The sequence below is a fragment of the Beauveria bassiana genome (genome assembly GCF_000280675.1).
Source record: "Beauveria bassiana ARSEF 2860 unplaced genomic scaffold BBA_S00001, whole genome shotgun sequence".
NCBI classification, from domain to species: domain Eukaryota; kingdom Fungi; phylum Ascomycota; class Sordariomycetes; order Hypocreales; family Cordycipitaceae; genus Beauveria; species Beauveria bassiana.
This window is the reverse complement of record NW_007930836.1, coordinates 929306-956051: the sequence shown is the minus strand read 5'-3', so window position 1 is coordinate 956051 and position 26746 is coordinate 929306. Positions and strand designations below refer to the sequence as shown.

Genomic DNA, 26746 nt, shown 5'->3' with positions numbered 1-26746 from the left:
ATTAAACCGGAATCTTCGGATCTAGGAACGAACAGACCAAAGTAGAAAAGAGAAGACAAAAAAAAAGGTAAAACCGCCATCAAAAATATGCGCGCCACGCTATGCTTCCAACATGAAATGCCCTTTTGCTGCAAGTGTCCGGCCCTCCTCTTCCATTGAAGACGAACCTCCTCCTCTTTCTTTTAGCCCTAAACTTCATCCTGTTTACCATTCCTTTACTCGGATGGGGAGCGAATCTCGACGGGTTCGAGTATGAGCGGCGCCTTGTCCCCAATGTCAAGTGCGGCGATGCCCTTGCCCTGCTAATTGCCATCCGAATAGAAGTTCTTAGCCATGTGTTTCTTTATGCTTATTTCTTATCCATGGATAAATGACCAACCCCAGTAATAATTTCCGCAGCAACATCCTCTTCAAGGTCAGCTGCGTTCTTCTTGATAGTGTGCTCGTCATCTTGGGGCTCAAGGCCGTCGTCAATTTCCTCGTCAATCGGCTCTTCATCGTCCTCGTCGTCTTCATCATCGTCGTCGACTTGGCCGTCAAGGCCCTCCTCTATCTGGCTTTGCGTCATCGATATGGCTAGGCGACTTTCAACGTCCTCAATGGAGGCTTGGGAGATGTAGCTCTCGCCCAGGCGCTCGTCCATTTCCTCATCCTCGCCGTCCGTGTACTCGCTTCCCTCATCGACTTCATCCAGAATCTCATCGCTGTCACTAGCGGAGAATTCATCTAGCTCGAGAGGCGTGTCTCTCCAGTACTTGAAGTCGGTGTAGTCCTCGCCACCGCCCATGACGAGTGTAGAAACTGGGGGAAAGTAATGATCGACGACTTCATTGATGTGGACATAACTCATCTTGAGCTTGTTCAAGCTGAGCAGGTCCAGAGAGACTTCTGAATTAGAGTTTATGGTGAAGATGCGATTTCGTGGAACATCGACAGTTCGATACGAAATTTGATCTGTCAGTCGGTTACCAAAGCCAGCATAGAAAGGTGTCCTGTCGGGACCATAAAGGTTGGCAATGTCGCGAAGAGTGGCCATCTTGAAGACGTGTGGTTTGCGAAGGTATACTTCACGGCGCAAAGCCGCCATTGTTCGGTCCGGAGACAAAATTGTGGGACCATGAGGCATTCTACAGCCCTCTTGGACAATATTGTTGAGGTATGCTCTCGTAGTGTCGGCTTGCCCGACGGAGCGACTCGTGAGATACATGATGTTGTATCCGTTGAGGGCAATATCGCTGTAGAGTTTGGCAATGCCAGCATGCGTCCAGTCGCGTCCGATCATATTCAAAACATGGCCGAGGGCGTCTGATTTAGTGATGGTTCCGTCAATGTCGGAAATGACGACTGGGTTGTCGTATTTCCAGAGGTACATATTGGCGGTACACGTGGCACGGTTGACAGTAAAGCTCATGGGATTCTCACCCGACTTTAACTCAAGCTTCTTGAGCTGGTCGCTAGTCAGGCGTAGAGTCTTTGCATAGTTGCGGTTGGGATTACCAACACCGGCATCAGCGGGGGTGCGGGGAGGAGTGGCAAGGCCGGCTGGGCCAGCATCGGACTCGGAGCGACGGTGAGAAGGAACGCGAGGAGAGCTGGTCACATCGCTGCCGTCGCTTTGATAACCTGGGTCCGAGAGTGCATCGGCGGAGACGGCATGGCGATGGGCTTGCAGGGAAGACTCGATTGTCTTGTTCATGGCAGCCTTTTTGGCGGACTCGCTGCTGTAGATCCACAGATTGCCTTCTTCGTCAAAGCCAAAGAGCGCACCAATATCGTAGTTGCCGTCCAGCTCTTCGGAGAGAATCTTCCTAGCCTGGATCTCGGCGCGGAGCATCTCCTCTTCGCTGCTCCGGAAGCCAGTCATGTCCAGCATAAGATCACCAGTCTCGGTGACTTGGCTGGGGATATTGACCGCAGAGAGCCCGCGCGACAGTATAAGGGCACGGTCGATGGCTTCCTGAATGGTCTCCGGGCCAGGGCTCGGGGATCGTTCGGAGTCACGCTCGGCAGGCTCACTGTTATCTTGGTCAATTGCGCGGGCCGAATGACGCAAGGCATCATCGCTGCGAGGACGGGTAAGCGCGGCAGACCAATCGCCAGAAGCTGGTCTGGGATTTGACAGGCCGAGGGGCGAGGAGGCTGGAGTGGGGTATCCTGTAGCTGACGTTGAGCAAATGCACATTTATTTGCAAGACTGCAAAGCTTACCGTTCTCATCTAGATGGCGAGCGGAGCCTCGAGGGCCATTAGTACCGTCACCCTCGAGCTCGAATTCGGGTACGCCGAGCTGGGAAACGGACTCGTCTGGACCGAGGGGTGGACTGCTTGCTGGAGAGACGAGGGGGGAAGTCTGCATAGACTCGGGTATGTTGTCTGTGGTCTCAAAGACGAAAAAAGCTTCACCACCTTCGCCGAGTTTCATGGAATACTCCTGCTTGGAACCATTGACTCGAAACTCGACCTTTTTCTCGTATGGGCGCAGCAAAGAAAACTTGCCGAAGCGAACGTGGAAAGGCGAGCAAGCAAGGGTGCCATCTTTGTGCTCAACAACGATGACGTCGATGGCACCGCTGAGGGTTGCAGGATTTATCGAGTTCCATGCCGTCGACACCGAATCGCTGATGTTGCGCACGTACTGCATTGTGAAAAGCTGCCGTTACGGCGCTGTGGGAAACGGTAAAACTGGTAGGCACCTGGGCAGTTGTCGAGCGGCGGCGGTGGACAGGCAGGCGGAGCCAACGGTTCGAGAGCGATGTATGCCAGCCACGCAGACGGGATGCGGGTTGCGTTGTAAGCTTGGAACGCTTTACACGGGGGTGACTCTCGAAAGCTTGAGGGGGATAGTGGGAAAAGAAAAGCCGTTGGTTGAGAAAAGGGTAGACGGTAGTGGCTGGGCTGGGTTGTGTAGTGATGACGGACCGTCGCAGGTCGGAGGTCGCAATGATGGGTGGCGGGTGGCGGGGAGCCCAAGACAAAGCCAAGGGCTGCTGCGATGTCAACTAATCGATTAAGAAGCGACTGCAACGCTGCAGAGATGCGCCTGAGGAAAGGGAATACAAAAGGGGCACGAGGAAGTGAAGAAAAGGAAAGAAGTGAAGATGAAGCCGGCGAGACGAGTTGGGGAGTCGGGAAGAGTTGTTGAGCGCGGTCTTGGCAAGGCGGCGTGCTGGTGGCTTGTCAGATCTGGTGCGAGAAGCACATGATTGCCTCTTGGGCCTTGGCGGATGAGACGCTGCATGCAATTACAGGGGTCTGCTGCACGCGCACGAGGCGGTAATTACAGGGCAGCGAGGAAGAGGGCAAGAGAAAAGGTCTCTGTTGCAGAGTGTAGGAAAAGAAAAATCAAAGAAGAATAATTGTAGGAATTTTGGCAGTTGCAATTCATCAGATATATTTACCTCACTCACCAGTCCTTCTGAGGCAGGCAATGTTGGGATATGCACGGCATCTTTTAGCATGCAGACCCCTGTAAGCCTTTGCTGCCGAGCTGTCAATTGTACCCAACGGTGCCGACTCAAGCACGGTTTCAAGCCCTTCAGCGGCCTAAGGTAATGTGAGTAATTCGCTGACCTCATAGGCCCTGATTCCCCCAGCCCGGCCACGCCGGAAGCAATAACCCACTCCCCAGACTTGGCCGGTCGTCTAGGCACCTGTCAACCAGATCCACGAGCCGCGGCCCGGTGGCATGTGTTTTTCTCTTTTTTCTCTTTTTTTTCTCTTTGGTGCTTGTTAAACGCCGGGCCAGGGTCAAATCTCCGGCTCTGATCCATCTAGTTAACTAATCCATCCGAGTCTATTTGCCTGCAAGTGACTTGAGTCATGCTCCTCACTTGGCACGTAATACCAGTGACTCGTGATTCTAAAGCGCATAGTTGTAGCGTCAACGACGAGAAAGTTTCATCATTCTCGATCAATTGACACGCTCCACGCTGTTGGGGCACGCAACGGTAAGCTCCCGCTGCTGCCTTGCACCCAACTCGAGATGGTGTTCGGGCGCTAAAGAGACAGGATGCACAGCCAAGTGGGCACTGTGCCTCTGCATGTCTGTCTTAATGACGGCAATTTCGAGTATTCCAGCCTTTGTGAACCAACCCGGGTCCGGCCTCGCTTATACGAAGGACAAAGCACTGGTAGTTCTGACTAGACTTGGGGGATAGCAGTAAACCACCTTGTTTGCCATAAGTAACTGGCACTGGGTTGACACCCTGAGACTATAGATAATAGCCAGCATGAAAATACAAAACCAGCATGATTCATATGCAATGCCTAGATGAAAACCTGGATCCTCCATCAGTATTGCCTTCGGCTTAAAGCCGCATGCGAGCCAATCTGTCAGCCTGAATGCGCCGCTGTTGTCATTTCTGCAGAGAAAATCCAACTCAAGACAATTCTCTGTCGCATCGTTGAGGAAACACCCCTCTCTTAGTTTGCTGCCCGGCTTTTTTATGAACGAGGTACCTGGGGACTGTAAATAGCCGCCTCTTCAGCCAGAGCTCCCTGCGCTATCCAGTGCTAATTCTAGAGAGTTATCTAGCCTAGCGCCTTCTCGCACTGTGATCCCCTTGCCATTGCCCGACAAGACACACAGTGCGCATCGCTTCCCATTCGCACCCAAGCGGCCGCTCACCGGGCGCCTCCCCATCTTCCACCCAATCATCTCGTCAGATTCGGCGGAGCTTTGCTCAAGCCATCTGCCTTTTGCTTCAACTGTTTTGTTCTTCACCAAGACCGCCGTACTTTTTGCTGCCACCACCAGCCCCCCATCTTCGAAAGAGCTTCCAGCGCCCCGTTCGCTGCTGCTCTTATGTCCCGGTTCCCGCGATAATGGTCTGGCAGTTTCTGGCATGGACTGCCGGCACTTTCTTCTTCGTCTTTTTTTGCTACCTCCTCCGCCCGCTCGAGTTCTTTCCCATAACCTTCTTCACAGTCATTGGTGCCGCCTTCATCATCTTTGATCCTCGTGAATGGATGCTGCAGAGTTATTTCGAGGCGCATGAGTTCTTACTCAACATGCCTATCAACGACTTTCTCGAGAAATACTTTCATACATTTGTTACCATCGTTTCGGCTCTCTGGTTCGTGGCCCCACCGACAAACTTGCGCTCTCTTCAATCCCTTGGCCATTTTTCCTCCTAATCTTGTCGCGTGTTCCTAGGCTTGTCCACCGAACCTTGCAAACTTTGCTTAAGCCAGTCCCAGAACTGGTCAGTATACTCGGCGTCGACATTCCCGAGGCCCCCGACGTATGCCTGGCTGGCATCCGCTCCGATGCTGCCACCCTCAGCTGGAGTCGACCGCTCAGCAATAAGCCTGTACAAAAATATTCGATACAAGTCAACGGTGTTCACGGTCAGTTTTGCCACGGCGTCTTCTTGCCGTCGGTCTCCCATCACTCGACAATTGGCATAAACGCTAAACTCCCAGCTGTAGTCGGCGACTCCCCTGGAAACGAAGTAGCCATCACTGTCACTGGCTTAAAACCAAATCATTTCTACAATATCCGCGTTATTGCTGTCGCCCCCAATAACTTTCAGTCCGCAGGCCCAGTCATGCGTCTACGCACATTCGGAAAGGATGGTAAACCACAGCTTGGCAATGCGCGTCTACCCACCAACTTTTCGCCCGATGAGTATCGCCGTGGCTCGACTGACGATGGCGACGATTCCGACTCCCCATCTGGCCCCGTCCCTTCACTCGAGTCTGCTCCCGTGCTAGACGGCGCTATCTCCGTCGTTCGCGACACTAATGGCTCCCTTACGAGCCAGCGACGAAATACAGTCAACAGGCGTCACTCTCCCTCTGTTGCAAGTTCCGACCGGCCTCATCTCAAACATCAAGGTTTTGATGAACCCGAAATGTCACTGGACGAGCTGAATAAGCAATTCGAGTGCATCAGAAAGGAAACTGAAGATACCATCGCGCAGTATGCCAAGGAGGAAGCCGATTTCAAACAACAGGAGGGCGACTTGAAAAGTGAAAAGGAACGCAAACGCCAGGTACTGAAAGAGAAAGAAGAGCAAACTGCGCAACTTAAAACGCAGGTTCGAATTACTATGGAACAAATGCGCGCTGCTGAGAAGGAACGCGCGAAGAAGGAGCAGATTTTGAAAGATAAGGAGGCCAAGAAATCGAAGGCCAAGGACAGTATCATAAAGCTGGAGCTGGAGATTGAGCGCATGAAAATGGAAGGGAAGAAATTCCAGGCCCAAAGATCTGACTTGCTTCAAAAGCGAGACAAACAAGCCCGATCTCTCGACCAGGCCAATAAAGAGCTTCAAGACAAGTGCACAGAATTGGAATCTGAACTCAAAGAAAAGGGTAAACAACTGCAAGACCTCAAGGCTACGCGCGAGTTGCTGCCGGGCGCTGATGACCAGCAATGGAAAGATGAGGACGATCGCCTAGCGGCAGAATGGGACGCCAATCGGCGCGCAATTCATTCCCGTCTAGTAGGTGAACTCAAGTTGGCTCACCAGCTCGACCAGCAGATCCAAGCTCTTTCAGACCAAATCTCTCTCGCTCTTCAGCAACAACAGATCTATTATCAGCAGCCAGGGTCCGCGGCTCTCGAATACGACGGTTCAGCGCCTGTTCAGCAACAAAGACCCAAAGTAAATGGTGCCTCTCACCGCGAGCGAGGCTCCCCATCGCCGCATACGCTGCCTACATCAGAGTCAGGCTATCCGCCCCCGGCTGGATTCGTTCACGCGCCATTTCCACCCAGATTGTTCATGGATGATCCAGATCCATCGGACGAACCTCACGCAGAGGCCGAGTTGAAGATAGCCTCCGGTTCTTTGAGTCCGCTGGCCCAGACGCTCTTGCCTTCCAACATATTCGACGAAATGGAGGATCAGGATCACCACGGTATGGGAGGTCCATACCCACATGAGTCCATGGGTATCACGGAAGATGATCCGCAGTCTCCCGCTTCTTCTAGCCCGTCGTTTCGTGCATTCTCCAGTCCCTATGGATCAAATCAGAATCTATCATACTCGCCATATGAACCCGCTGACAGGAGCTCATTGAACCTGCACCAAGCACCTAAATCGCCCGCAGCTAGCAGCCATAGGCTGAGCGGCCTGCTGTCTACCTTTCAACGCAACAGAGGCGCAAAGCGTATTGATGAAGGCCCTCCCCTCGGGAGTTTAAAGTCTGGCCAAAGTCAATCATTTCCTCGCGTTGCGGATGAATTTGAAGGCAACGAACCGCGTCGCCGAATCAATTTTCCTTGGGTCGGACGTAGCTCAACCGGCCCTGAGGGTGCAATCGGTGGCCCCTTTTCGAGAAGATTCAATCCAATCAAGCCTCCCAATGGCGTCGACATAGATCCGGATTCTCGACCTGCATCTATTGCATCTGCGGATATGCCTCGGCCGTCAACAGACAGTGGTTCAATTTGGGGGCAGCCGGTGGATGGTGCAGTGCCTAAGAACAGACTCTGGCAGCCAGCAGACGGTCGCTGGCCATCGCGAAGCAACTCGAGGCGGCCTTCGATCCACGGCACGGGCAGTCTGTTGACTACCACGCTTGCATCAGCTGACGATGAGATTCTTGACGAGTACGATTTGCGTAACCCACAAACATCCGCCAGCCAGGTCGGTGTTATCGGGTCAGGCCATCCGGCTCCCGCCAAGTTTGTGAACCAGAGGCTGAACCCAAACGCACCTACATTCATGGGCAACATCTTTAAAAAAGACAAGTCCAAGTCTCGCGATGCAACTCCTAGCCTTGAGGTGCCGATCAGCACAGACGACTCGCCGTCTGAGTCTCGAGTCTCGCGTGATACTCATTCAATCCACACGCAGACTTCGATATCTGTTTCTGAATCTCACGAGTCACTAACCTTGGATGGAAGTGTGTCCAACGCGCCTTCTGACTTGAACTCTGTGTCTGGCTCGCTTCCCAAGGACCCGGAGAACAAGGTCAAGAAGCTCTTCCGCAAGGGCAGCTCCGGCAAGTTTGGCCTGTCTTCGCGTCTCAGCAAGGATACGGGGCTCTTTAAGAAGGGCCCTGGCAGCACAGCCAACTCTGACAAGAACATGTCGGGTGATCAACGCTCCAGCATCGGCGACTTTGACGACATTGGCGAGGAGATCCCGTTTGGTCGAAGCTACGATGGCATGCCAAGCAGCCCTGCGCTCGGGTCGAAGGCGCCCAAGGACGGGAATCAGTCTCGCATTGGATCGTGGCGCTTCTCTAAGAAAAAGAAGGGCAAGGACGGGCCGCCAAAGGAAAGTCTAGAATTGGACAGATACGTGGACGATGACTAGGAGAGTCTTGGCATCTGATATTCAATTAAGCTCTTTCATCATTCCTCTGCAATCTTGGTTTCCCTATGTGATGTGTTTGTCGTCGTGCTATTGAGTGGCCAGCAGGCACCAGACGCTGGCGTGGGGAGCAAGGCTTAATCGGAAGAAACTTGTAAACTTCAGCGTCGGAGTACAGTCATACCGTCGGCGGGTGTCTCATATTGGAGTAACCTTGCCCATACTGCGCTTCTCCATCGCGTCAAAGTCTCGTCGAAGATTCAGTATTCTGTCGATTCTGGTGAGCGTGCAACCCGTGTAGAAACCTAGAGCGTCCAGCAAACGCGACAAAAGCACGCAGCCGTTCTTTGTGGTAACAGAATGTTGGTTAATGACGGATGTTTTTGGTACTTTCCATTCATTCATTATCGATTCTTTTGCAGTTGCCTTTTGAATCTGTTCAGAGACGCCAGACCAAGACAGAGCAAGATGCTCGTTTGAATGGGCGCGAGTACAATCTTTTGGGGCGGCTAGAGGCTCCGAGAATCTAAGTTTTTTTTTTGTTTTTCGTGTTTGTGAGAAAAGAAAACCCTAGAAAAAAAACGGTGGCGGCAGACTGATGACGAGTCGACTCTGGGGGAAAGATTAGCCCTAGTGCTGGGCCTTGCCGAGTCTTTGTTGTGTAATGCGCATCGTAATGCACGAGGTAGATGTACATGGCATTTGCAATAGAATTAAGCCATCTGCAAGGAAAGTCGACGAGAAAATGGAGATGAATGTATTGGGGTCAGCAAGTGATGATGGAAACGCCAGGCTGCAGGCCCCCGTTGTTGGTTGGGGTTCCACGGCTGGCGAAGCAGGCAAAAACAGAGTCAACACGAGTGGCCGTCACCTAGGCAGCCCTCAAAGTCACATTACTCAAAAGAAAAACCAGTATGAACATGGAAGACTATATGGTACACTAGGCCACTGAAATACGGAATCTCATACACTTCTATACCCGAGCCTCGCCGTTGCAGACCAATTCCAGCCCTTTCCTCCTATACGTAAAACAACAAAAAGGATTTTTTTTAGTGGAAAGGCTTCATCGTGTTTCGCAGACGCTGGTAGTCAAAGAGAGCCTCAATGTTGCCGACGGCGCTAATGGCAAGGTCCTTGTCCCACAGATGCTTGTTGGCAAAGTCCATGACGTCCTTGTCGGTGATGGCGTCGATTTTGCGCTCAATCTCGCCGGGGCTCATGCGGCGGCCGGTGGTGATGAGCTGACGGCCGACGTCCTCGGCGACGGCGGTGGTGCCGTCGAGGGAAAGGAGGATGGAGGCCTTGAGCTGAGCCTTGGCGCGCTCAACCTCGGCTCCGCTGACGTTGGTGCAGAGACGCATCCACTCCTTGATGGTGAAGTGTACAAGGTCATCCACGCTCGTGATCTTGTCAGTCACGAGGTAGATACCCCAGAGACTAAACATAATGGGTCAGCGTGTTGTGTTATTTAGACAAGTTTTCTAATTCGTGCTTACCCAGTGTCGCTGTAGCTGGTGGAGAAGCTCATGAAGCTGTTGGCGAGATCGTGGCGATGGACGAAGCCGCTGAGCTTGCTGCCCTGGTGAGGAGCATTGCCCATGGCCTTGTCATAGTTGCCGACAATAGCCTGGGTAACGAGAGCCGTAAAGTAGTCCTCAGAGTTCCAGCTCACACCCTCGACAGCGAGGGCAATGTTGGCAGTGCCGATGGTGTCATCACGGACACGGACGTCGGAGCCGATAAAGTCGGCCTTCTTCTTGGACTGAATGTAGGCCGCGTTCTCAACGCTCTTGCTGGGGAGACCGGAAAAGTGCTTCTCGGCGAGTTCGACAAGCTTCTGGTGGGGGACGCCACCAGAACCGACGAGAACCATGCGCTCGGCAGTGTAGTTGTTCTTGATATAGTTGGTGAGCTCGGTGCGGGTAATGTCGCGAATGTTCTCGCGGGGACCAAGGATGGTGCGGCCAAGGGGTTGGCCCTGGAAGGCAGTAGCGTGCAGGTGGTCAAAGACAACCTCCTCAATCTGCTTCTCGACCTCCTCGGACTCGCGGAGGATGACGTCGCGCTCGCGCTCGATGGCAGACTCCTCGAGCTTGGAGTTCTGGAGAATATCGGAGAGAATGTCGACGCACTGAGGAACATCCGAGTTGAAAGCCTTGGCAAAGTAGACGGTGTTCTCGCGCTGTTAATCTGTTAGCCGTCGATCCCGGCGACGTCACGGATCAGGTCAGCACTGACCGAGGTGTATGCGTTGAGGTGAGCACCGAGGTTCTCAATCTCGAGCTCTAGTTGCTGCTGAGAGCGGCGGGCGGTTCCCTGTCATGAATGTTAGGATCGAATTGGAAGTGTCATGCGTCTAGGTAGTCGAACCTTGAAGGCAAGGTGCTCGAGGAAGTGCGCGGTGCCGTTGTTCTCGTTCGTCTCGGCGCGGGAGCCAGCGTCAATCCACATGCCGACCGTGGAGGTTTGGGCCCAAGGGGAATGCTCGGTGGCGACCTGTTCGCGATCCTGGTCAGAAATACGGCCTCAATGGCTTCTCGGGGGCCAATTGGCCCCTTGTGGTGATGCTTACGGTCAGTCCATTCTTCAGGGTTGTCGTCTGGGTCTTGCCGACCGTTGACGGCGTCGCGAAGCCTCGACGGAGGGGAGCGGCGGCCGACAGACCAGCACGGTTCCGCAGACCCTGCGAGAGGTTCAAAGCTAGCCTGCGTGACGCCATGGGGAGCAGTTGGGAGGGTTGACGTTCGATTGAGTGGTTTGATGAAATCTTTCCACCTGGCTCGGCAACAAGCTTTACTGTGCTCGTTTGTGGCCTCAGGTTCCAGATTTTCGCCTTAGTCATTCCGACCAGCTCCGACTCCTGGGCAAGGGTGTCTAGCCAATCAGATGCTTTGCTTATCAACTAGGCGCAAAGCAATCATCTACATGGCATGTCAGCTTAAGCGTGGCAAGAAATCGCTCGAAAGAGTATGAGAATGAATGTTCTCTTATATTTCAAAATCCGAAAGGGGTGCATCTGTATCGCTCGCAAGTTGAGCTACGCGGGCAGATGTTGACGTATGGTGGTGTCAGGTGCTCAAGGCCTGCTGCGGATGTACCTCAATGTACCTTGAAGGGACCATGTCCTCGCCCAGCCCCCTCGGCGTTCCGACGCTTCACCTAATTCACCTAATATCACCAAATATTTAAACATCAAGAGATATTTTCTTATTAAGCCGTTCATTTTGTCTTTGTTGAAAGTGAAGAAATGCAGATTCGATTTCATACTTCTCCCCGCCTCGGCGATGTCACCACAGTGAAGACAGGGAGGCAATTCATCAGCGCTGTCCTTGAAGTTCCCCATCGTTTTGCAAACGAGGACTGGCAACTCTTATTGTGGCACAGTACAGATGGAGATGATTGGAGGGCACTTCAATTCGCTGCTGCCACCGGAGAGGAGAAAGCAGTGGAGCTAGAATCATCTCCCTCACTCTCACGGTTGCATTTCCGAGCGGAAACACACTTTAACAAATCAATGCAATTTACCATCAAGTTCCGTTATGCACTCGAACAACCCTGGATATGGGCCAACGAAGAATATGGAATTGGCGATGGCTTTGTGGTACTTCAAGATATAGCAGCCACTTCTCAGAGACTCGAGGACTTGATTCCCGACCTTTCCTCACAATGGTCAATTTCTACTCACCAAAGCGAAGCCCCAGATACGACACTATGGTCCTTGACCACTCGAATAGGGCCGAGTGTGGCAGACGAATCGAGCTTCCAGGATGTTGAAATCGGTACTCCCTTTACGCACTTTCAAAAGTACGTCCGTGCCATCTAGCTGCGAGGATTCATTCGCCTCACTAAAACGCAACACAGGTGGTTCGCACTAGTCAGAGCTGGTATCCCGTGGCTGGCTCCCAGAAAAGGGCTGTCACGATGCTCACTCGATAAAGATGCTATACTCTGCTCCTTTGCTGACGGACAGGGCCGCCATTTGGTCTTTCTTGCCATGTCAGGCGTCGACGACATACTCGCCCTCTTCCGCAGCACAGATACCAACTCTATATCTCTTCATGTAAGCCGGAAACGTATCATGTGACACATCATGTTAACGATTGTAGGCCCGCAATGATGCTCCAGTGGAGCGAGATCTTATGGTGCTCGTCTCAACCGGGTATGAAGTTGACAAGGCCATAGCCGCCGTTGTATACCACGCGAGAAGCTTAATCTGGAAGTATTCCCAGATTCACGATGCAGGTTTGCAGTCAGATTCCTCTACTGATTTCCGGCCGAAATGGCGAGAAAATTGGTATGACGGGTTAGGCTACTGTGAGTCGTTCATTTTAGAAGCGCGTAAAATGATGCTGACTAGGATAGGTACTTGGAACTCCCTTAGCCAAAAATTGACTGAAGACAAGATCCTTGAAGCCCTCGAAAATCTGGAGGAGAGCGGCATCAGAATTTCGAATCTCATCATTGATGACAACTGGCAGTCCATCGACACGTTGGACCAAGGTGCCGCGCAGGCTGGCCTCCTCGAGTTTGAAGCAAATCGCGCCGGATTTCCCAGCGGTCTCAAAAGCACCGTCTCCAAGCTTCGTCGCACACATCGAACCATTGAGCACATCTTTGTCTGGCACGCTCTACTAGGGTACTGGGGCGGCATCTCCCCGCGCGGCGCCATTGCGCGCAGCTACAAAACCACCCACGTCCGTCGCGAGGACACCGGCACCGACATGACACTCGTCGCCAACGAAGACATTTCAAAGTTTTACGACGACTTTTACGCCTTTCTGGTGCAGTCGGGCGTCGACGGCGTCAAGACGGACGCGCAGTGCATGCTCGACACTTTGGCCAGCGCCTCGGCCCGCAGGGCGCTCACCAACGCGTACCTCGACAAGTGGTCGATTGCGTCGCTGCGACACTTTGGCGTCAACGCCATATCGTGCATGTCGCAGTTTCCGCAGGCCCTTTTCCACGCGCTGCTGCCGCAGATCCGGCCGCCCGTGACGGCGCGCAACTCGGACGACTACTTTCCCGACGCGCCCTCGTCGCACCGCTGGCACGTGTGGGCGAATGCGCACAATGCCGTGCTCACGCAGTACCTCAATGTCGTGCCGGACTGGGACATGTTTCAGACCGTGCACGAGTTTGCAGACTACCACGCAGCGGCGAGGTGCCTGAGCGGCGGGCCGGTCTACATCACGGATGTGCCAGGACAGCACGACCTGGAGCTGTTGAAGCGAGTGACGGCGCTCACAACGCTGGGTAAGACGGTCATTTTGAGACCAAGCGTCGTTGGCATTGCGCTGGATCCGTATCTTGATTACGATTCTGGGGCTTTACTCAAGATTGGCAGTTTTCATGGTGAGCACAATTCTCATTTGTCCTTTCTCGCTTCATAAGCTTCATCACCGCTTGCTATTAAACTGCTTCATCTCCTTTTTTTCAGCCGGAGCCCCAACTCTTGCAGTTGCCGAAATTGATCAAATTCTCTCAGGATCCGGAAGCGGCGGCATCTCGCTCATGGGCGTGTTCCAGACCTCGGACGCGCAAACCTCGTCCCTGACGCTGCTCTCCGAGTTTCGCGGCATCTCCCACACCTCGTCCTACGTCGTGCGCGCCTACACGACCGGCCGCGTCTCCCACCCTCTGCGCTTCACTGACGGTCACGTCCCGTCGTTGCTCGCGACGCCGAGTGACGAGGGCTACGAGATTTACACCGCGTATGAGCTCACGCGCTTCGCGAGCCGGCGGTGGCGGCGGCAGGGCGAGATCAGCGTCGCCAGTCTAGGTCTCGTGGATAAGATGACGGGCTGCGCCGCGATAGAAGCGAGTCACGTCGAGATGGACGCCAAGATATCCGTCACGTCGAAACTCAAGGCGCTTGGTGTCTTTGGTAAGGCATCGGAAGGAGAAGAGAGGGAGGACAAATCACTTGCTGACATGTGGGAATAGGTGTTTACGTCTCGAGTTTACCTAACATGACAATTGATGACAACTTCATGGTCACCATCTTTGGTCATCCTGTGCCGAGACACACGGTGCGGATCTCGAGGAATGCCGATACCGTCCTCGAGGTGGATGTGCAGACTGCATGGAAGGAGCTGGGGTTGGACAGTGGTTGGAGCAATGAGTTGGAAGTCACCGTCAACATACTCAGAATCTAGCCTTGGCATCAGTTATCAGATATGTGAGCAGAGCATCTGTTGTAGTAACAATGCTCGGTATCATTATGCTCTGTCGCTCTATGTATATCCCAATCATCCACTTTTGTACGCCGCTGAGCGTTTGCAGCTGTACATGGCGTCTAGATCAATGCCCTAAAAGCCCCGAACCCCCAAAGACGAACAATATGTGAAGATTTCGTCTTTTTACACTCCGGACAGCCTTGCCCAAATGGGTGCGAGGCCGTTGCAAACAAAACAAGAAAAACGCCATGCCATACGAAAATGTCACCAACTCATAGTTGAAAGGCTCAATCACGCTCCACTACCGCGGGAGCCTGTATAGTTTTGCCGCTGAACTTTTCCAAGCCTTCACCAGCCTAGATTGTGTTAGTGCATGTTGGCTGTCGGGGAAACACGGGTATTCACTTACGTAGCTGATCAGGGGAGAGACCTCGACACCGCCGTCCGCAACGACAATAGCGCCAGCAGCCTTGGCCCATCTCTCTCCCTGCTCCATGACGGCGGCGCGGCTGGTGTCCTCGTCGTCCTGGCCGGTGCCCTTGGCGTTCTTGAGCGGAGAGAACTCGTCCTCACGCTGCACCTCCATGCAGGCAAACTTGTCAAGGGGCAGCAGGGGGAAGACGTCAAAGACAAACTGCTCGAGCTTGATGCCGTTGGGCTTCTCGGGCTTGACCGTCTCGCCCGTCTCGAGGTCGGCCGCGGGAATCTTCTTGCGGGCGATGTGGTGGGGCAGCTTATGCGCCCACTCGGGAATAGACTCGAGGAAGCGGAACGAATAATAGTGGTTGACAATGTTGGCGGCGCGGAATTTGAGGACGCCAGGTTGGGAGGGGTCCTCGGCCTCGGCGGTGGCCTTGTCTATTTCAGAGTACTCGACAACATCGGGTTTGCCGTTGCGGGACAGAATAAGGCCGACCGACTCGGTGGCGTTGCGCTTGCGCACCACCTTGGTGGCAATGTCAACGTTCTTCTCAGCCGAGAAGCCGACGAAAACGGGGTCAGCGACCTTGACAAGGCAGTTGTCGACGCAGTAGGCGTGGATGTGCTGGATGCCACGCTTGCGCATGTCATCGAGGACGCCCCATAGGATGAGAGCCGGATAGATGCCACCGTTGCCGTCAGGGGCGACGGCGACCTTGCCCTTGTCCTCGAGGAGGATCTTGCCCTCGTTGGAGATGCAGGGCAAAACACCCTGCTCAAAGATCTGGACGTTGCTTCGATCGAGGCCAAAGTAGTTGTTCTTCTCGAAGAACTCCTCGGTAGGCTTGCGTGTCGGACCGCTGGTCATGACGTACCAGGGAACGACGACGTTCTGGCCGCCCGCCTTCTTGGCGGCAAGCTCCTGCACCTTGCGGATACGCTCGGCCTGAATCTGGAAGAGTGACTTGTGCGAGGGCAGGCCAATGTCGTAACAGCCCTTGGGAGCACTACTGCCAAGACGGGTGCCCTGGCCACCGGCCATAAGGACTACGGCGACCTGGTTCTTGCCAATTAGGTCCAGGCCAGACTCGTACCATTGTGTAAGGTCTTCGGGCTTCGAGTCGAGGATGCTGGCGGTAGCAGACTCTGGGAGGGGCTTCAGGACAGCAGGCTGGTTATCGGTCTCGGCGGGCTTGAGGGCGCGCTGGGCGTACTCGTTGATGCGGACAGGGTCAAAGCTGGAGAGCTGCTCGAAGAGAGTGGCCTTTTGATCGGTGTTGAGCTGGTCGTAAAAGTTGAAGACGTGACCTTGGTGGGCGTCTGTGTATTTTTGCTTGAGCTCGGCCACGGCATCGGGGGTAGGCTCGGATCGAGCAGTGCCATTGGCGCCGTTTGAGCCAATGTGCAGCGCTTGCTTAACGGCCTGCATTTTTGCGTGCGTCGGTCGTGATGTGGAATGGGAGGAGAGAAGAGAGAAGGTCGAGGAGAAGTACCTAGAAGGCGAAATTCGTAGGCGGCTTCGATGTGTGCCCAACAGCGGCACGTGGGTTAGGCAAGAAGGCTGGAGAGGTCGAGTCTGGGTAGCGAGAGAGAAAGAGAGGTGAGGCGGCGTGGCTGAAAGACGGTGACGACAGAGGTGCTGTCGGGGTGGGGTTGGCTCGACGAGAGTTGTCAAGACGCAAGGCGTGCGAGACAATAAAGAGAATGGTTGAGATGGTGTGTTGGGAATAGAGCAATTGAATGGGAATATGAAGGGTGCTAGCAGCGTTATGGGGAGGCCAGCAGCCGTTGTATATATAACAGCTCTGTCTCCGTTGGTGGTGGGACGGTGAACGGGGTACAGTGTGGCGGCAGCCGCGCGGGGGGTTGCACTACGGTTCGTACAAGTATTTACACGAGAAGTATGGGTAGTCTGACGTCGTGGGACCAAGTCAAATGAAAGAGGCGAGCCAAGAAATAACAAAGGTCATGTTTTTCTGAAGCTCACCGCGATGAGCGAGGCGGAGGCAGAGGGGTTTGGGGGGGAGGGAGGGGCAAAGGGGCTACAGCCTCAGGGGCCCTGATGCTGGGATGTTACTGGACGTCCTCCCTCTTTCTTGGTGGAGGGCTGCTCGGACAACCCTGCCAGGACGACGGGGCCGCAGATTTAGCTTCTCTGGTCTCTTGAATTATTTAGAGTTTTCGCTGTTGAATTTTCTTCTTCTGTGTCGTGTCGGGAAAGTGGTCTATTCTTTTTATTTACGACAGAGACATACAGCACAGGACTGCAGCCTAGGTGCAGGCTACCAGTGAAGTACCTTTCTCAGGGCCCTCGTCGCTGCAGCCAGCAGGTCGCCGCATTATAAATACGACAAAGGAGGCGAGATGACTGAAACATAACAAATATAGACACAACGAAGAAATATCAAAGTACGGAGTAATCTACCAAGTAATTTCACAGCTCATGTTGTTGCCCTGTTGACCAGGTCCGCACGACGGCATACGTCATTGCCTACTCTCACTACGAGCACACCAGTAAACTTGCACAAAGCAACGAGTTGAACAATGGTGGGCGCTAAAAAAGACCAAGAAAATCTCCATTGCCGCTAATAAACATCGAATAATACCATTGTCAGGCCCGTTTCAAACCTCGGATCCGGTCTTCTGTCTGTAGTTAGAGACACTGAGATCTCGGTCTTTTCATGGATTACAACACAACATGGCAATCTTCAACCACGGCCGTCGGCCTACCCGTTGCTCGTATCCAGAAACACGGATCGACAGCGTGTCCTGCATCCACGTTGTTCTGCGCGACCAGCTCATGCCGGCCTGCTCAGTATGCTAGATTACTATCTAGGTAACACGTACTTTGGCTTTCGAATTTCATTGAATCCATTGCTGTCAGCCTGCGCCCGTCACAGGCTTGTCCTCTGGCAACTTGCAAGTCGGCCTCGTTTGACCCGCTACTCAGGCCAAGCATATCGCTGCAAGCAGCCCATCTCAATCGCATCTGACATGCAGCACTAGCCAGGGGCGGACGGCAACCACCATCAGCTGGTAAGCTCCAAGGGTGAGGCTCGCTGCGTCAGATAGCCTGTCACTCACTGTAATTAGGTTATTAGGCTGATTTGCAGTCGCAACAAATCAGCCCGCTGTGGCGGCCGCTGCGCCTCGCACCAAATTTAGAAGCACAATTGTGGGCTCTCCTGATGCTGTGCAGTGTCTTAATATAGCATTGTTGCACCTACAAAAGATTTTCGATACCGGGATTTTATACAAAGCTCGGGAGTGGAGATTTGATCTATTCGCTGCTGCAAATGTTGGCTCGTAACTCGTGAGTCGTGAGTGACATCATCATAGCCCATTGGTCCATGTCTTGTCCGTCTCTGAACAAGGCCATCTCAGATAAAGAGAGGGTTCAACATTGCAAATATGATTATCGACAGAATAAATTTTCTTTCAGTATCCTACAGAGACTGCAGAATATTGTTTTTGTGTTGACATGAACTTGTTTTCTTGTATTGTGGACAAGACCACCACAACCCTAGCATTACCTCAACATGAAGCTCCAGCCTCAGCTAAGCTCCCCATCATCACCACGTCACTGCCTCAGCGACACCCCTAGAAGTTGCTGAAAACGCACGCAAAACAATGGCTCATTACTTGTAACCAAAAACACATCATTATAATTTCGCAATGAGCTCTGCCGACCCAGACCTCGAAGCCGGCCCGGGCGAAAGCCCGTCGCCACCGCCTCAGCTCTCGTCCTTCCACGGCCGTCTACAGCTCCAAGACTTCATGTACCAGTCCGCCGACGCTCCAGCCACGCCCCGACGCAGTCCTCGGCACCAAGCGGCCTCCGCATCCGCTTCACCATCCATCCGCGCTACGCCCACAGTACGGAGCCGCGCTCGCGACGTCGCGTCACCCTCCTCCGCCACCAGCTCCTCCGCCTCGGGCATCACCAAGCCCAAGCCCAAGCGGAAGAAGCGCCCCTCCCCGGGCTACGCGCCGCCCTCCACCTACGCGCACCTGCCGCTGCTCCCCGACGCCGTGTGCGCCAACCTGCTCGTCTTCTTCGTCGGCCTCAACCCGGGCCTGCAGACGGCGCGCACCGGCCACGCCTACGCGCACCCGACCAACACCTTTTGGAAGCTGCTGCACTCGTCGGGCATCACGCCGCGGGCCTGCACCGCCGACGAGGACCGCCAGATGCCGGAGCTCTACAGCCTCGGCCTGACCAACATTGTCGCCCGGCCGAGCCGCAACGGCGCCGAGCTCAGCAGGCAGGAAATGGACGAGGGCGTGGCGCTGCTCGAGGAAAAGGCCCGCACGTGGCGGCCCGAGTCCATGTGCATCGTCGGCAAGAGCATATGGGAGAGCATCTGGCGCGTCCGCCACGGTGGCAAGGCCGTGGGAGCGAGCTTCCGGTACGGCTGGCAGGACGAGGCCGAGAACATGGGCGTCGTGCAAGGCGAGTGGGAGGGCGCGAGGGTCTTTGTCGCCTCGAGCACCAGCGGGCTGGCGGCCACGCTGTCGCCGGCGCAGAAGCAGGAGATTTGGAATGAGCTCGGTGCTTGGGTCAAGATGCGCCGCGCCGAGAGGGAGCTTGCCGCCGAGCGAGAGGCTGCTTCGAATGGGTGAGCCTCACATTTTACATGTATATACGCACCACGTAGCACCATGGCAAGAATTGGATTACATGGGGATTTAGTGGCAGATCAAAGCCTTTTTTATTCTTGTAAGCTCGCAAACATGTCTTTAGCTCGTCTTTACAGACACCTCTCGCTCCTTTTTTCTTCCAACAACGTTACTGCTACCAATCCAACTCCATGACGCCTTAAATCCCAAGGTGTTCTACCTAAATAAAGCGCTCACTTGCGCCGCAGCTTCTTTTTAGCGTGTAAACTGTTTCTCGAATCATATAGCCTTCATTATCAAGCCGCTCAATCACTATTTGCAGCGCTTCTCTACAATGTTGGCACCATTCTCCTCGTACTCCTTTCTTGAGATCCACATCTGGTGAAAGGTACCCAGGCTGGCCAGGATACTGCCACCGATCCACGGAGCGAAGCGGCGTTCACTCGTCAAGCCGGCCGCGTGAATCTTAATCTTGAGCCCGGGGTACATGGCCGTCAGCTCGTTATTCAGGCGGTCGTTGAATCCGTTGATCAGGCTAGAGCTACCAGTCACGACCACATTGGCGAGCAAATTGCCGCGCAGGTCAACGTCGATAGCGCTTAGGGATGCCTTGATGAGCTCAGGAATCGTCTGGCCCTTGGTGAGGCGCTCCGACTCGGGCACGGGCAATCCGGCGTTGTCGTCAAAGAGACCCTCCGTCACCTTGAAGCGCTGCTCGCGCCACATCTGGTTGTAGCCGTCTGGCATCTCGAACACGCGTCCGGGCTGGGTCTTAACATAATCCTCATTGCCGGGTGCGCCGAGCTTGCCAGGTCCGCGCCACACTTCGACAACCGACTCCTTAAACTCGGTCAAGGTGCGCTCCTCCTCGTACAGCCTGAACGAGTCGCTGACCTGAAAGGGGAATTTGCGCTCGCGGTACTGCGCAGGAGCCAGGGCATCGACTGCAGTCTTATTCTCAATCAGATATGTGGGCACCAGGTTGACTGGAGGCTCCGAGGTCCGCCACAGATGGCGGATCTGGGAGGAAAGCCAAAGACCACCGGCAGGAGAACGCTGGACCGAGCGCTTCAAGACCATGCCGTCATGAATGGCAGTGACAGAGGTGTTGGCGCCGCCAACATCAATGACAAGAGCAGTTGCCTTGCCCGCAGCAAAAGCAGCCAGGACGGGTGTCTTGCTCAGCCAGAACGCGGGGCAGCTCCAGTTCTCCATCACCAGCTCAATGGCCTTTTCTCTGTTCTTTGGCGTGTTCCACGGCGCCTCTGTAATGAGCAGAGGATTCTCCTGCAGCGGTTTTTCTTGCGTCTCAGCCTCCTCCATCGCGACGTCGCCTTCGGTGTCGGCTTCCTTGGGCTCGTCGTTGAGGCCATTCTTGGAGGGGTGCGTCGGGCGTTCGGGTTGAAGGCGCTTAATCAGCATGTGCTCCCACACCTTGTTCGCGACATCCCAGTCCTCGACAATACTGTCGCGGTTCATATAGTTGCGGATCTCGAAATCGGCACGTGGAATGAGGCACTCGTCGCCAAATACGTCCTTGGGCGGGTCGCTCGTAACATGGCCGTAAAACGAAGGCAGCACGGATTTGGGAACATCCTCGCCGGCAAAACCTGCGCGTGTGGTGCAGTACCCAGGGTCGAGCACAAGAGCCGATACCTCATCTATGAAAGCTGATTAGCGGGCGAGAACGCCATTGCGACCGGGGCGCGACGCAGAGGGAGAGACAAGAGGCTCACCTCCGCCATAAATATCGGTCGGCTGGGCCGTAGTTGGCAAGGGCTGTTGCGCCATTTCGTCTGCGGTTGCAATGATACGCGAAGCGATACTGGGACGCCAATTGGGCAAAATGGTGGCTGGTGATAGTCGTTTGCGCTGCAAAACTGGTTGGTGGTTGGCGGATCGAGTGAAGCCAAAGCTCCCAGCGCCCGCTGGAGCTTCTTGGTGGGGAGTTGTGACTAAGCAAGTGGGTGTTACGCCGCGGGTCCTTGAAAAGAGCTCACGCTGGCACCGTAATTTTTTTCTTCCCCTTCCCAAGTTACTTCTCGTCTTCGCATCGAGAAACTTCATCTTGCGCCGCAGATTGGCGCGTGTATTATTATATGAAGCTATGAGTGTAAGTTCCGGTCTTTTTACCATTCAACCCCTACTTTTCATGATGAATTCGCATCTTCGCTTCAGAACCGCTGCGATTGACACAGCTTGCTGTGTATGATTACACAATGCCAACCACTGATCATTTACCACTTTCTACTTTGCCACTGCCAATTTTTATTGTGGTCAGAAAGCTAATACAAAAACAGATATTATGATATCTCGTATTTCCTTGCGGCAGTGCCGCGCAGTAGCTGGACGCATCTCGCGGGTGCATTCAAACTCCCTGCGCAACCCCATTTCTAGACAACATGTCCAGACCTTTGCCTCCATGCCCGATGCGAGAAATAGCACATCCACACCCTCGGAGTCTCGTGATGAGGCCGAGCATGAGTCGCCGTTCAAGCAGCAGCGCCGGTCAGATTTGGGGAAAGACCAGGCGAGTGAAAGGCCGGTTTATCCCGAATCGTATCCTCGCATAGAGCCATCCAAAGCGCGCATGGCAGTATCAGAGTTTCTCGAGAGCAAGGAGGACGATTTGTCCCAACCTCTCGTCAACCTGGTTGGCCGTGTGCGTGCTAAGCGCGTCGTCGGCAAAAATCTCGTCTTTCTCGATATCGTAAACGAATTTCAAAAAGTGCAAATCGTGGTGAATAGGTCAAAATGCCTCCCGCCTGTTGAGAATATATGTACACACAACAACAAGAAGTTTCAAGTCTTCAGGACGCTCATCCAAGTCGGCGATCATATATGTAGGCCCTCCTAGATATCCCATTCATGGTCACCTGTGCTGACGTCGCCACAGCCGTCAAAGGTGTTCGTGACCATACGCCGGCTGGTCTGTTGACCCTTTCCGCGAGAGAACTACCAGAGCTTTTGTCGCCAACTATGGAGCAAATTCCTGACGTCCTCACCGACCCCAAGACCAAGATGCAGGATCGCCACGTAGACATGCTTGTCAATAAGGAGACTGTCGATATCCTGCGTCTTCGTTCTGAAATTACAAAGCACATGCGTGATCATTTCCACTCGAAGCGGTTCCTCGAATTTCAGACGCCCATTCTGGCGGAAAATGCCGGAGGCGCCATTGCTCGACCGTTTGTCACGCGCGCCACTGAGTTTAAAGATAAAGACCTGGCACTTCGTGTCGCTCCAGAGCTCTGGCTTAAACGACTTGTTGTTGGTGGCGTTGACAGAGTCTTTGAAATCGGCCCTGCCTTCCGCAATGAAGGCGTGGATGCCACACACAATCCTGAATTCACAATGTGTGAATTCTACAGCGCATACTCAAGCCTGTCAGACCTGATAAAGGAGACAGAGGAGCTTCTCACCAGCCTCGCCAAGCATACACAAAAGCTCATTGAAACACAACTCACATCCCTGCCACCCATCGATCTGCAAAAGTTCAAGCGACCATTCAGGCAGATCGAGTTTGTGCCTGCTTTGGAAGAAGCCACCGGCGTTCGCTTCCCCAAGCTGTCTGCAGAGGATGCGCTGCCAGAACTTCTTGCTCTCATGAAGCTGGCGGGTATCGGTATTCCTGGCGACATCCCTACTTCGCTGCCTAAGCTCCTCGATCGGCTAGCCGCCATCTACATAGAGCCCAAATCATTTGAAGAGCCTCTTTTTATTACCAATCATCCGGCTTGCATGTCGCCATTGGCCAAGAGCTTCCTCTGCCCAAAGACATACCAACTAGTATCAGCACGGGCAGAGCTCTTTGTCGGTGGTCGAGAACTCGCCAACATGTATGAAGAGGAGAACGACCCCCAGGAACAGCAGCGCAAGCTCAACTCGCACCGCAATCTGGTCAACACGGATGATGGTGATGTTGCCATCAACGCCGCTGAGCAGGAGCCGCTTGACAGTAAGGTGTTGGAGGACGAAGTGGCCCTCGAAGATGAATCGGAGATGGAAGACACAGGGATGGGAGGGAAGCAGGAAGTGGGGGAGAAGCAAGAGATGGAAGACCTCGAAGTGGAAGAGTTCGAGATGGGAGAAGAAGAACAGACGGATCAGGAAGTCTTTGACAATCACATGAAGAGGCCTGAGGACGAAGACGACTGGGCTACGTCGCCTCTTGATCGAAGCTACATCAAGGCGCTGGACTATGGCCTGCCTCCTACTGGAGGCTGGGGTTGCGGCGTTGAGCGTCTTGTTATGCTCTTCTCCGGCGCCACTCGTATCAGCGATTGTCTGAGCTTTGGCACGATTCGAAATGTCGTGGGCTTGACCTCGGACGTGAGCAAGAAGGAAAGTGACAAGTCTTGACCGACTGTATATATATATACTGTATGTATAATCATAGGAATCAGCGACGCTGTCGCGTGTATATTTAGCAGACCCTTGATCATGGAATTTTTAGACCGTCTAGCGTTGCAGTTTTGTAATATATATCGATCAAGATGTTTCACAAAACGATTAAACTCGGTGCCTCGACACATGGTAGTTGAGCAGTAACGCCGTGTTGCATTTGAATCAGCTATAAAAAGAGTACAAGGATATATATAAAAATAAGTTTTACAAAATAGTCAGTGGCCAGTATCGGTATAACCTGGCTCAATATTCAAAGTTGATAGAACATGCGGAATCGAAGGTATAAATAATAAAACAAGCTTTCCGTCTCTTTCTCTCGTAAACAAAACGTGAATCAACAAAAGTGCTCATTTTTTTTTGTACTTGTATGCATGCGTCAACATATATGTATGGGTATTGTTTAGACGCTGCCCGCAATCTGAAACAGGCTAGAGGCAATCTTGCTTGCGATACCGCCCTCGGCACCAGTCGAGGAGCCCGCGCTGCCGCTGCTGCTGCTGGCGACCCAGGCCTGGACGGTGGCGTCGTCGAGGCCCTTGGAAAAGTCCGTGTCGGCGGGCAGAACGCGGATGGAGACGCCGGCGTCGGCGTCAAAGATGACGGCGCCCTTCATGTAGGCGTCGACGGGACGGGCAAAGTAGTCGGAGGAGCCGCCGCCGTTGGCGAGGTGGACGGTGCTCTTGCACTTGGTGTCGCCCTTGGCGAGGACCTCGAAAAAGTCAAACTCGCCGCACTTGGGCCAGCAGCTGCAGGCATTGTACTGCGCGGTGCGGGGGATGTCGGCGTTGAGGGCCCAGATGGCGGGCATGTCGCCGTTGAAGCCGGTGCTGCCGTCCATGGGCATCTTGAAGTTGAAGAGGAAGATTTTGTGCGTGCCCTCGAAGCCCTCTGTAATGAAAAAGCAAAATGAGTACTTGGTTTTTTTTTTTTTTTCATCTGGGGGGGGAGGGGGCAAGGGGAGAGAGCGCGGTGTGGGAAGTAACTTACTGTACGCTACGTCCTTTGCGCGAGAGAAGCCGCAGCTGCCGTCGCAAGGCTCACCGCTGAAAATGGCAAACTCCTTGTTGGAGGGAATGTCAACGTTGGCGAGGACTTGGGCGGAGCTGGCGCCGCCATCGCCATTTGCGTTGAGGAAAGAGAGCGAGCTGCCCCAGACACTGTTTTCAGAGGAACAAAATGTTAGCCTAACCAAATCTTTTGTCTCTTTCCTTATTGTCTCGGGGGAGAGATTCTTGGGGGGGGGGGGGGGGGGTTTCCCGTTCAAGACTTACGTGTCAAAGACACCAGAGCCCTGGCCGCCATAGTTTGCGAGAAAGACGAGGTTCTCGGCCTCTTGGGTCTCGGCGTTGTAGTACGAGGTGCGGTCCCAGTCCTTGCCCGAGGCGGCAGGCTTGGCCTTGGTAGCGGCGCCGGCGGGGACTGCCGGGGCTGCCGGGGCCGGATTGCTGGCCTCGACACCGGCATTGGCATTGGCAACGGGCGCGGAGGCGGGCACGGTGGGAGCGGCGGCTGGAGGCGGCGGCGCGGCGGTGGGAGGACCGTAGTTGACCTTTTCCCAAGAGACGACGTCGCCGTTGATGGTGGCGGTGATCCATTCGGTGCGCTTATTCTTCATCTTCTTGGCCTCGTGAAACTGCTGGTGGCCGTGGCCGCGCTTCGTCTTTTCGGCGGCGACTTCTTGGCGTCTCTGCTTGTTCTTGCTCGACAGGGTGTAGACGGCCACTTCTTTGAGGTGAATGGGACCACGAAAGTGAAGGGACAGCTTGTAAGACGTGCATGTTAGTATATGCATTTTAATTTAAAAAATAAAAGAAGAAAAAGAAGAAAAAAACGACTTACACCTTCATCAAGAGGCGCAAGAGGACCGCTAAAAGTCTTGGTCTCCTTTTGGCACTCGCCAGTGGCGCTCATGGACTTGACGGCCTCGTAGCTGCCAGAGCCACCGATGCCTTGGTACAGAATATGCTGGACGGCGCCGCAAAAAAAGTTGCCGCCCTCGTTGACGGCGCTGCCGGAGCACTGCTGGGTAAGGCTCGCTCCGGCCATGCTGGCGGCGGCCACGGCGGCGACCAACGGGATCGGCGTGTACTTCATGATTTTTCTTCTTCGGGGGCAACTCGTGATGTCGGCGGCTAAAGATTCGGTGCAAGGAGGTTTTTGAAACTCTCTTCTTCTTCTTGTTCTTTTTTTTTTTTCTTGGTGGCGTAAAACTGTAGGTAATAGCTCAAGGAATGGCAGGCGATGTTTGAGCTGTCAAGACTCTTCTCTCACCAGGGGAGTTTGTATAAAGATTGGATGAGCGAGCGCAACACAGAACGACGGAAAAAGAAAACGAAACACACAAAGGGAAATGGCCTCGATATTATATGGGACAAAGGGGGCTATCCGCAACTGGTTTGGTATAATTACTATATTACTGCTTGGCTATATTAAACACCCTGCACTGGGCGCCGCTCGCCGCCCACACACACACAATCACACCCCCCTTCGGAGAGCATGTGGTGGCGCGCGGTCAATAACTTTGTACATATTATTATGTGTATTCAACTACTCCGTAGCAATGGACAATATGGGACGTCGTCGTTTCTTCCCATCCATCCACTACTGGCATGGTGGTTGGGTCAACCCACACCACCCCATTCCACGGCGCCAAAAGAAGTTCAAGTGGTAATCGGAAACATCCGTCCCACAACACCAAGCGGCTAGCGTCAGGGGCATCCCAAAAGCTGTGTCTTTGCCGTGTTGCTATTGGCCAAGAATACAATAAAGGCCCAGGAGACAAATTGGCTAGGGGTGTCTTGGACCTTGTCTTTACAGACTTTACTTGGTGGCTTGGAGATTAAACGTCAAGGAT

The 26746-nt window shown here is 53.8% G+C and overlaps 9 protein-coding genes across 9 annotated transcripts; 4 read left to right on the top strand and 5 right to left on the bottom strand.

The window, feature by feature from the left end:
* Window positions 1–349: 349 nt before the first annotated feature.
* Window positions 350–2640, bottom strand: BBA_00315 (SMP2 protein; the record flags this gene model as incomplete). The annotated part of the gene is made up of 2 exons (XM_008595412.1): window positions 350–2154; window positions 2208–2640. 2 exons carry the CDS (start codon window positions 2638–2640, stop codon window positions 350–352), a joined length of 2238 nt encoding a protein of 745 aa, XP_008593634.1.
* Window positions 2641–4823: 2183 nt separating this feature from the next.
* On the top strand, window positions 4824–8272 carry BBA_00314 (fibronectin type III domain-containing protein; the record flags this gene model as incomplete). The annotated part of the gene is made up of 2 exons (XM_008595411.1): window positions 4824–5074; window positions 5155–8272. 2 exons carry the CDS (start codon window positions 4824–4826, stop codon window positions 8270–8272), a joined length of 3369 nt encoding a protein of 1122 aa, XP_008593633.1.
* Window positions 8273–9318: 1046 nt separating this feature from the next.
* Window positions 9319–11111, bottom strand: BBA_00313 (mitochondrial-processing peptidase subunit beta; the record flags this gene model as incomplete). Its single annotated transcript, XM_008595410.1, has 5 exons — window positions 9319–9706; window positions 9766–10451; window positions 10508–10585; window positions 10640–10777; window positions 10842–11111. 5 exons carry the CDS (start codon window positions 11109–11111, stop codon window positions 9319–9321), a joined length of 1560 nt encoding a protein of 519 aa, XP_008593632.1.
* Window positions 11112–11516: 405 nt separating this feature from the next.
* BBA_00312 (raffinose synthase Sip1) lies at window positions 11517–14424 on the top strand (the record flags this gene model as incomplete). The annotated part of the gene is made up of 6 exons (XM_008595409.1): window positions 11517–12073; window positions 12131–12329; window positions 12376–12563; window positions 12627–13621; window positions 13707–14153; window positions 14213–14424. The coding sequence occupies 6 exons, from the start codon at window positions 11517–11519 to the stop codon at window positions 14422–14424; spliced, it is 2598 nt and encodes an 865-aa protein (XP_008593631.1).
* A 308-nt stretch (window positions 14425–14732) lies between these two features.
* On the bottom strand, window positions 14733–16294 carry BBA_00311 (UTP-glucose-1-phosphate uridylyltransferase; the record flags this gene model as incomplete). The annotated part of the gene is made up of 2 exons (XM_008595408.1): window positions 14733–14801; window positions 14855–16294. The coding sequence occupies 2 exons, from the start codon at window positions 16292–16294 to the stop codon at window positions 14733–14735; spliced, it is 1509 nt and encodes a 502-aa protein (XP_008593630.1).
* Window positions 16295–18540: 2246 nt separating this feature from the next.
* On the top strand, window positions 18541–19488 carry BBA_00310 (mismatch-specific thymine-DNA glycosylate; the record flags this gene model as incomplete). The annotated part of the gene is made up of 1 exon (XM_008595407.1): window positions 18541–19488. One exon carries the CDS (start codon window positions 18541–18543, stop codon window positions 19486–19488), a length of 948 nt encoding a protein of 315 aa, XP_008593629.1.
* Window positions 19489–19797: 309 nt separating this feature from the next.
* On the bottom strand, window positions 19798–21276 carry BBA_00309 (Actin-like protein, ARP4 class; the record flags this gene model as incomplete). Its single annotated transcript, XM_008595406.1, has 2 exons — window positions 19798–21146; window positions 21222–21276. 2 exons carry the CDS (start codon window positions 21274–21276, stop codon window positions 19798–19800), a joined length of 1404 nt encoding a protein of 467 aa, XP_008593628.1.
* Window positions 21277–21907: 631 nt separating this feature from the next.
* On the top strand, window positions 21908–23847 carry BBA_00308 (lysyl-tRNA synthetase; the record flags this gene model as incomplete). Its single annotated transcript, XM_008595405.1, has 2 exons — window positions 21908–22328; window positions 22382–23847. The coding sequence occupies 2 exons, from the start codon at window positions 21908–21910 to the stop codon at window positions 23845–23847; spliced, it is 1887 nt and encodes a 628-aa protein (XP_008593627.1).
* A 445-nt stretch (window positions 23848–24292) lies between these two features.
* Window positions 24293–25986, bottom strand: BBA_00307 (Protein of unknown function DUF2401, secretory; the record flags this gene model as incomplete). Its single annotated transcript, XM_008595404.1, has 4 exons — window positions 24293–24780; window positions 24880–25049; window positions 25164–25654; window positions 25732–25986. 4 exons carry the CDS (start codon window positions 25984–25986, stop codon window positions 24293–24295), a joined length of 1404 nt encoding a protein of 467 aa, XP_008593626.1.
* Between the last annotated feature and the right edge of the window lie 760 nt (window positions 25987–26746).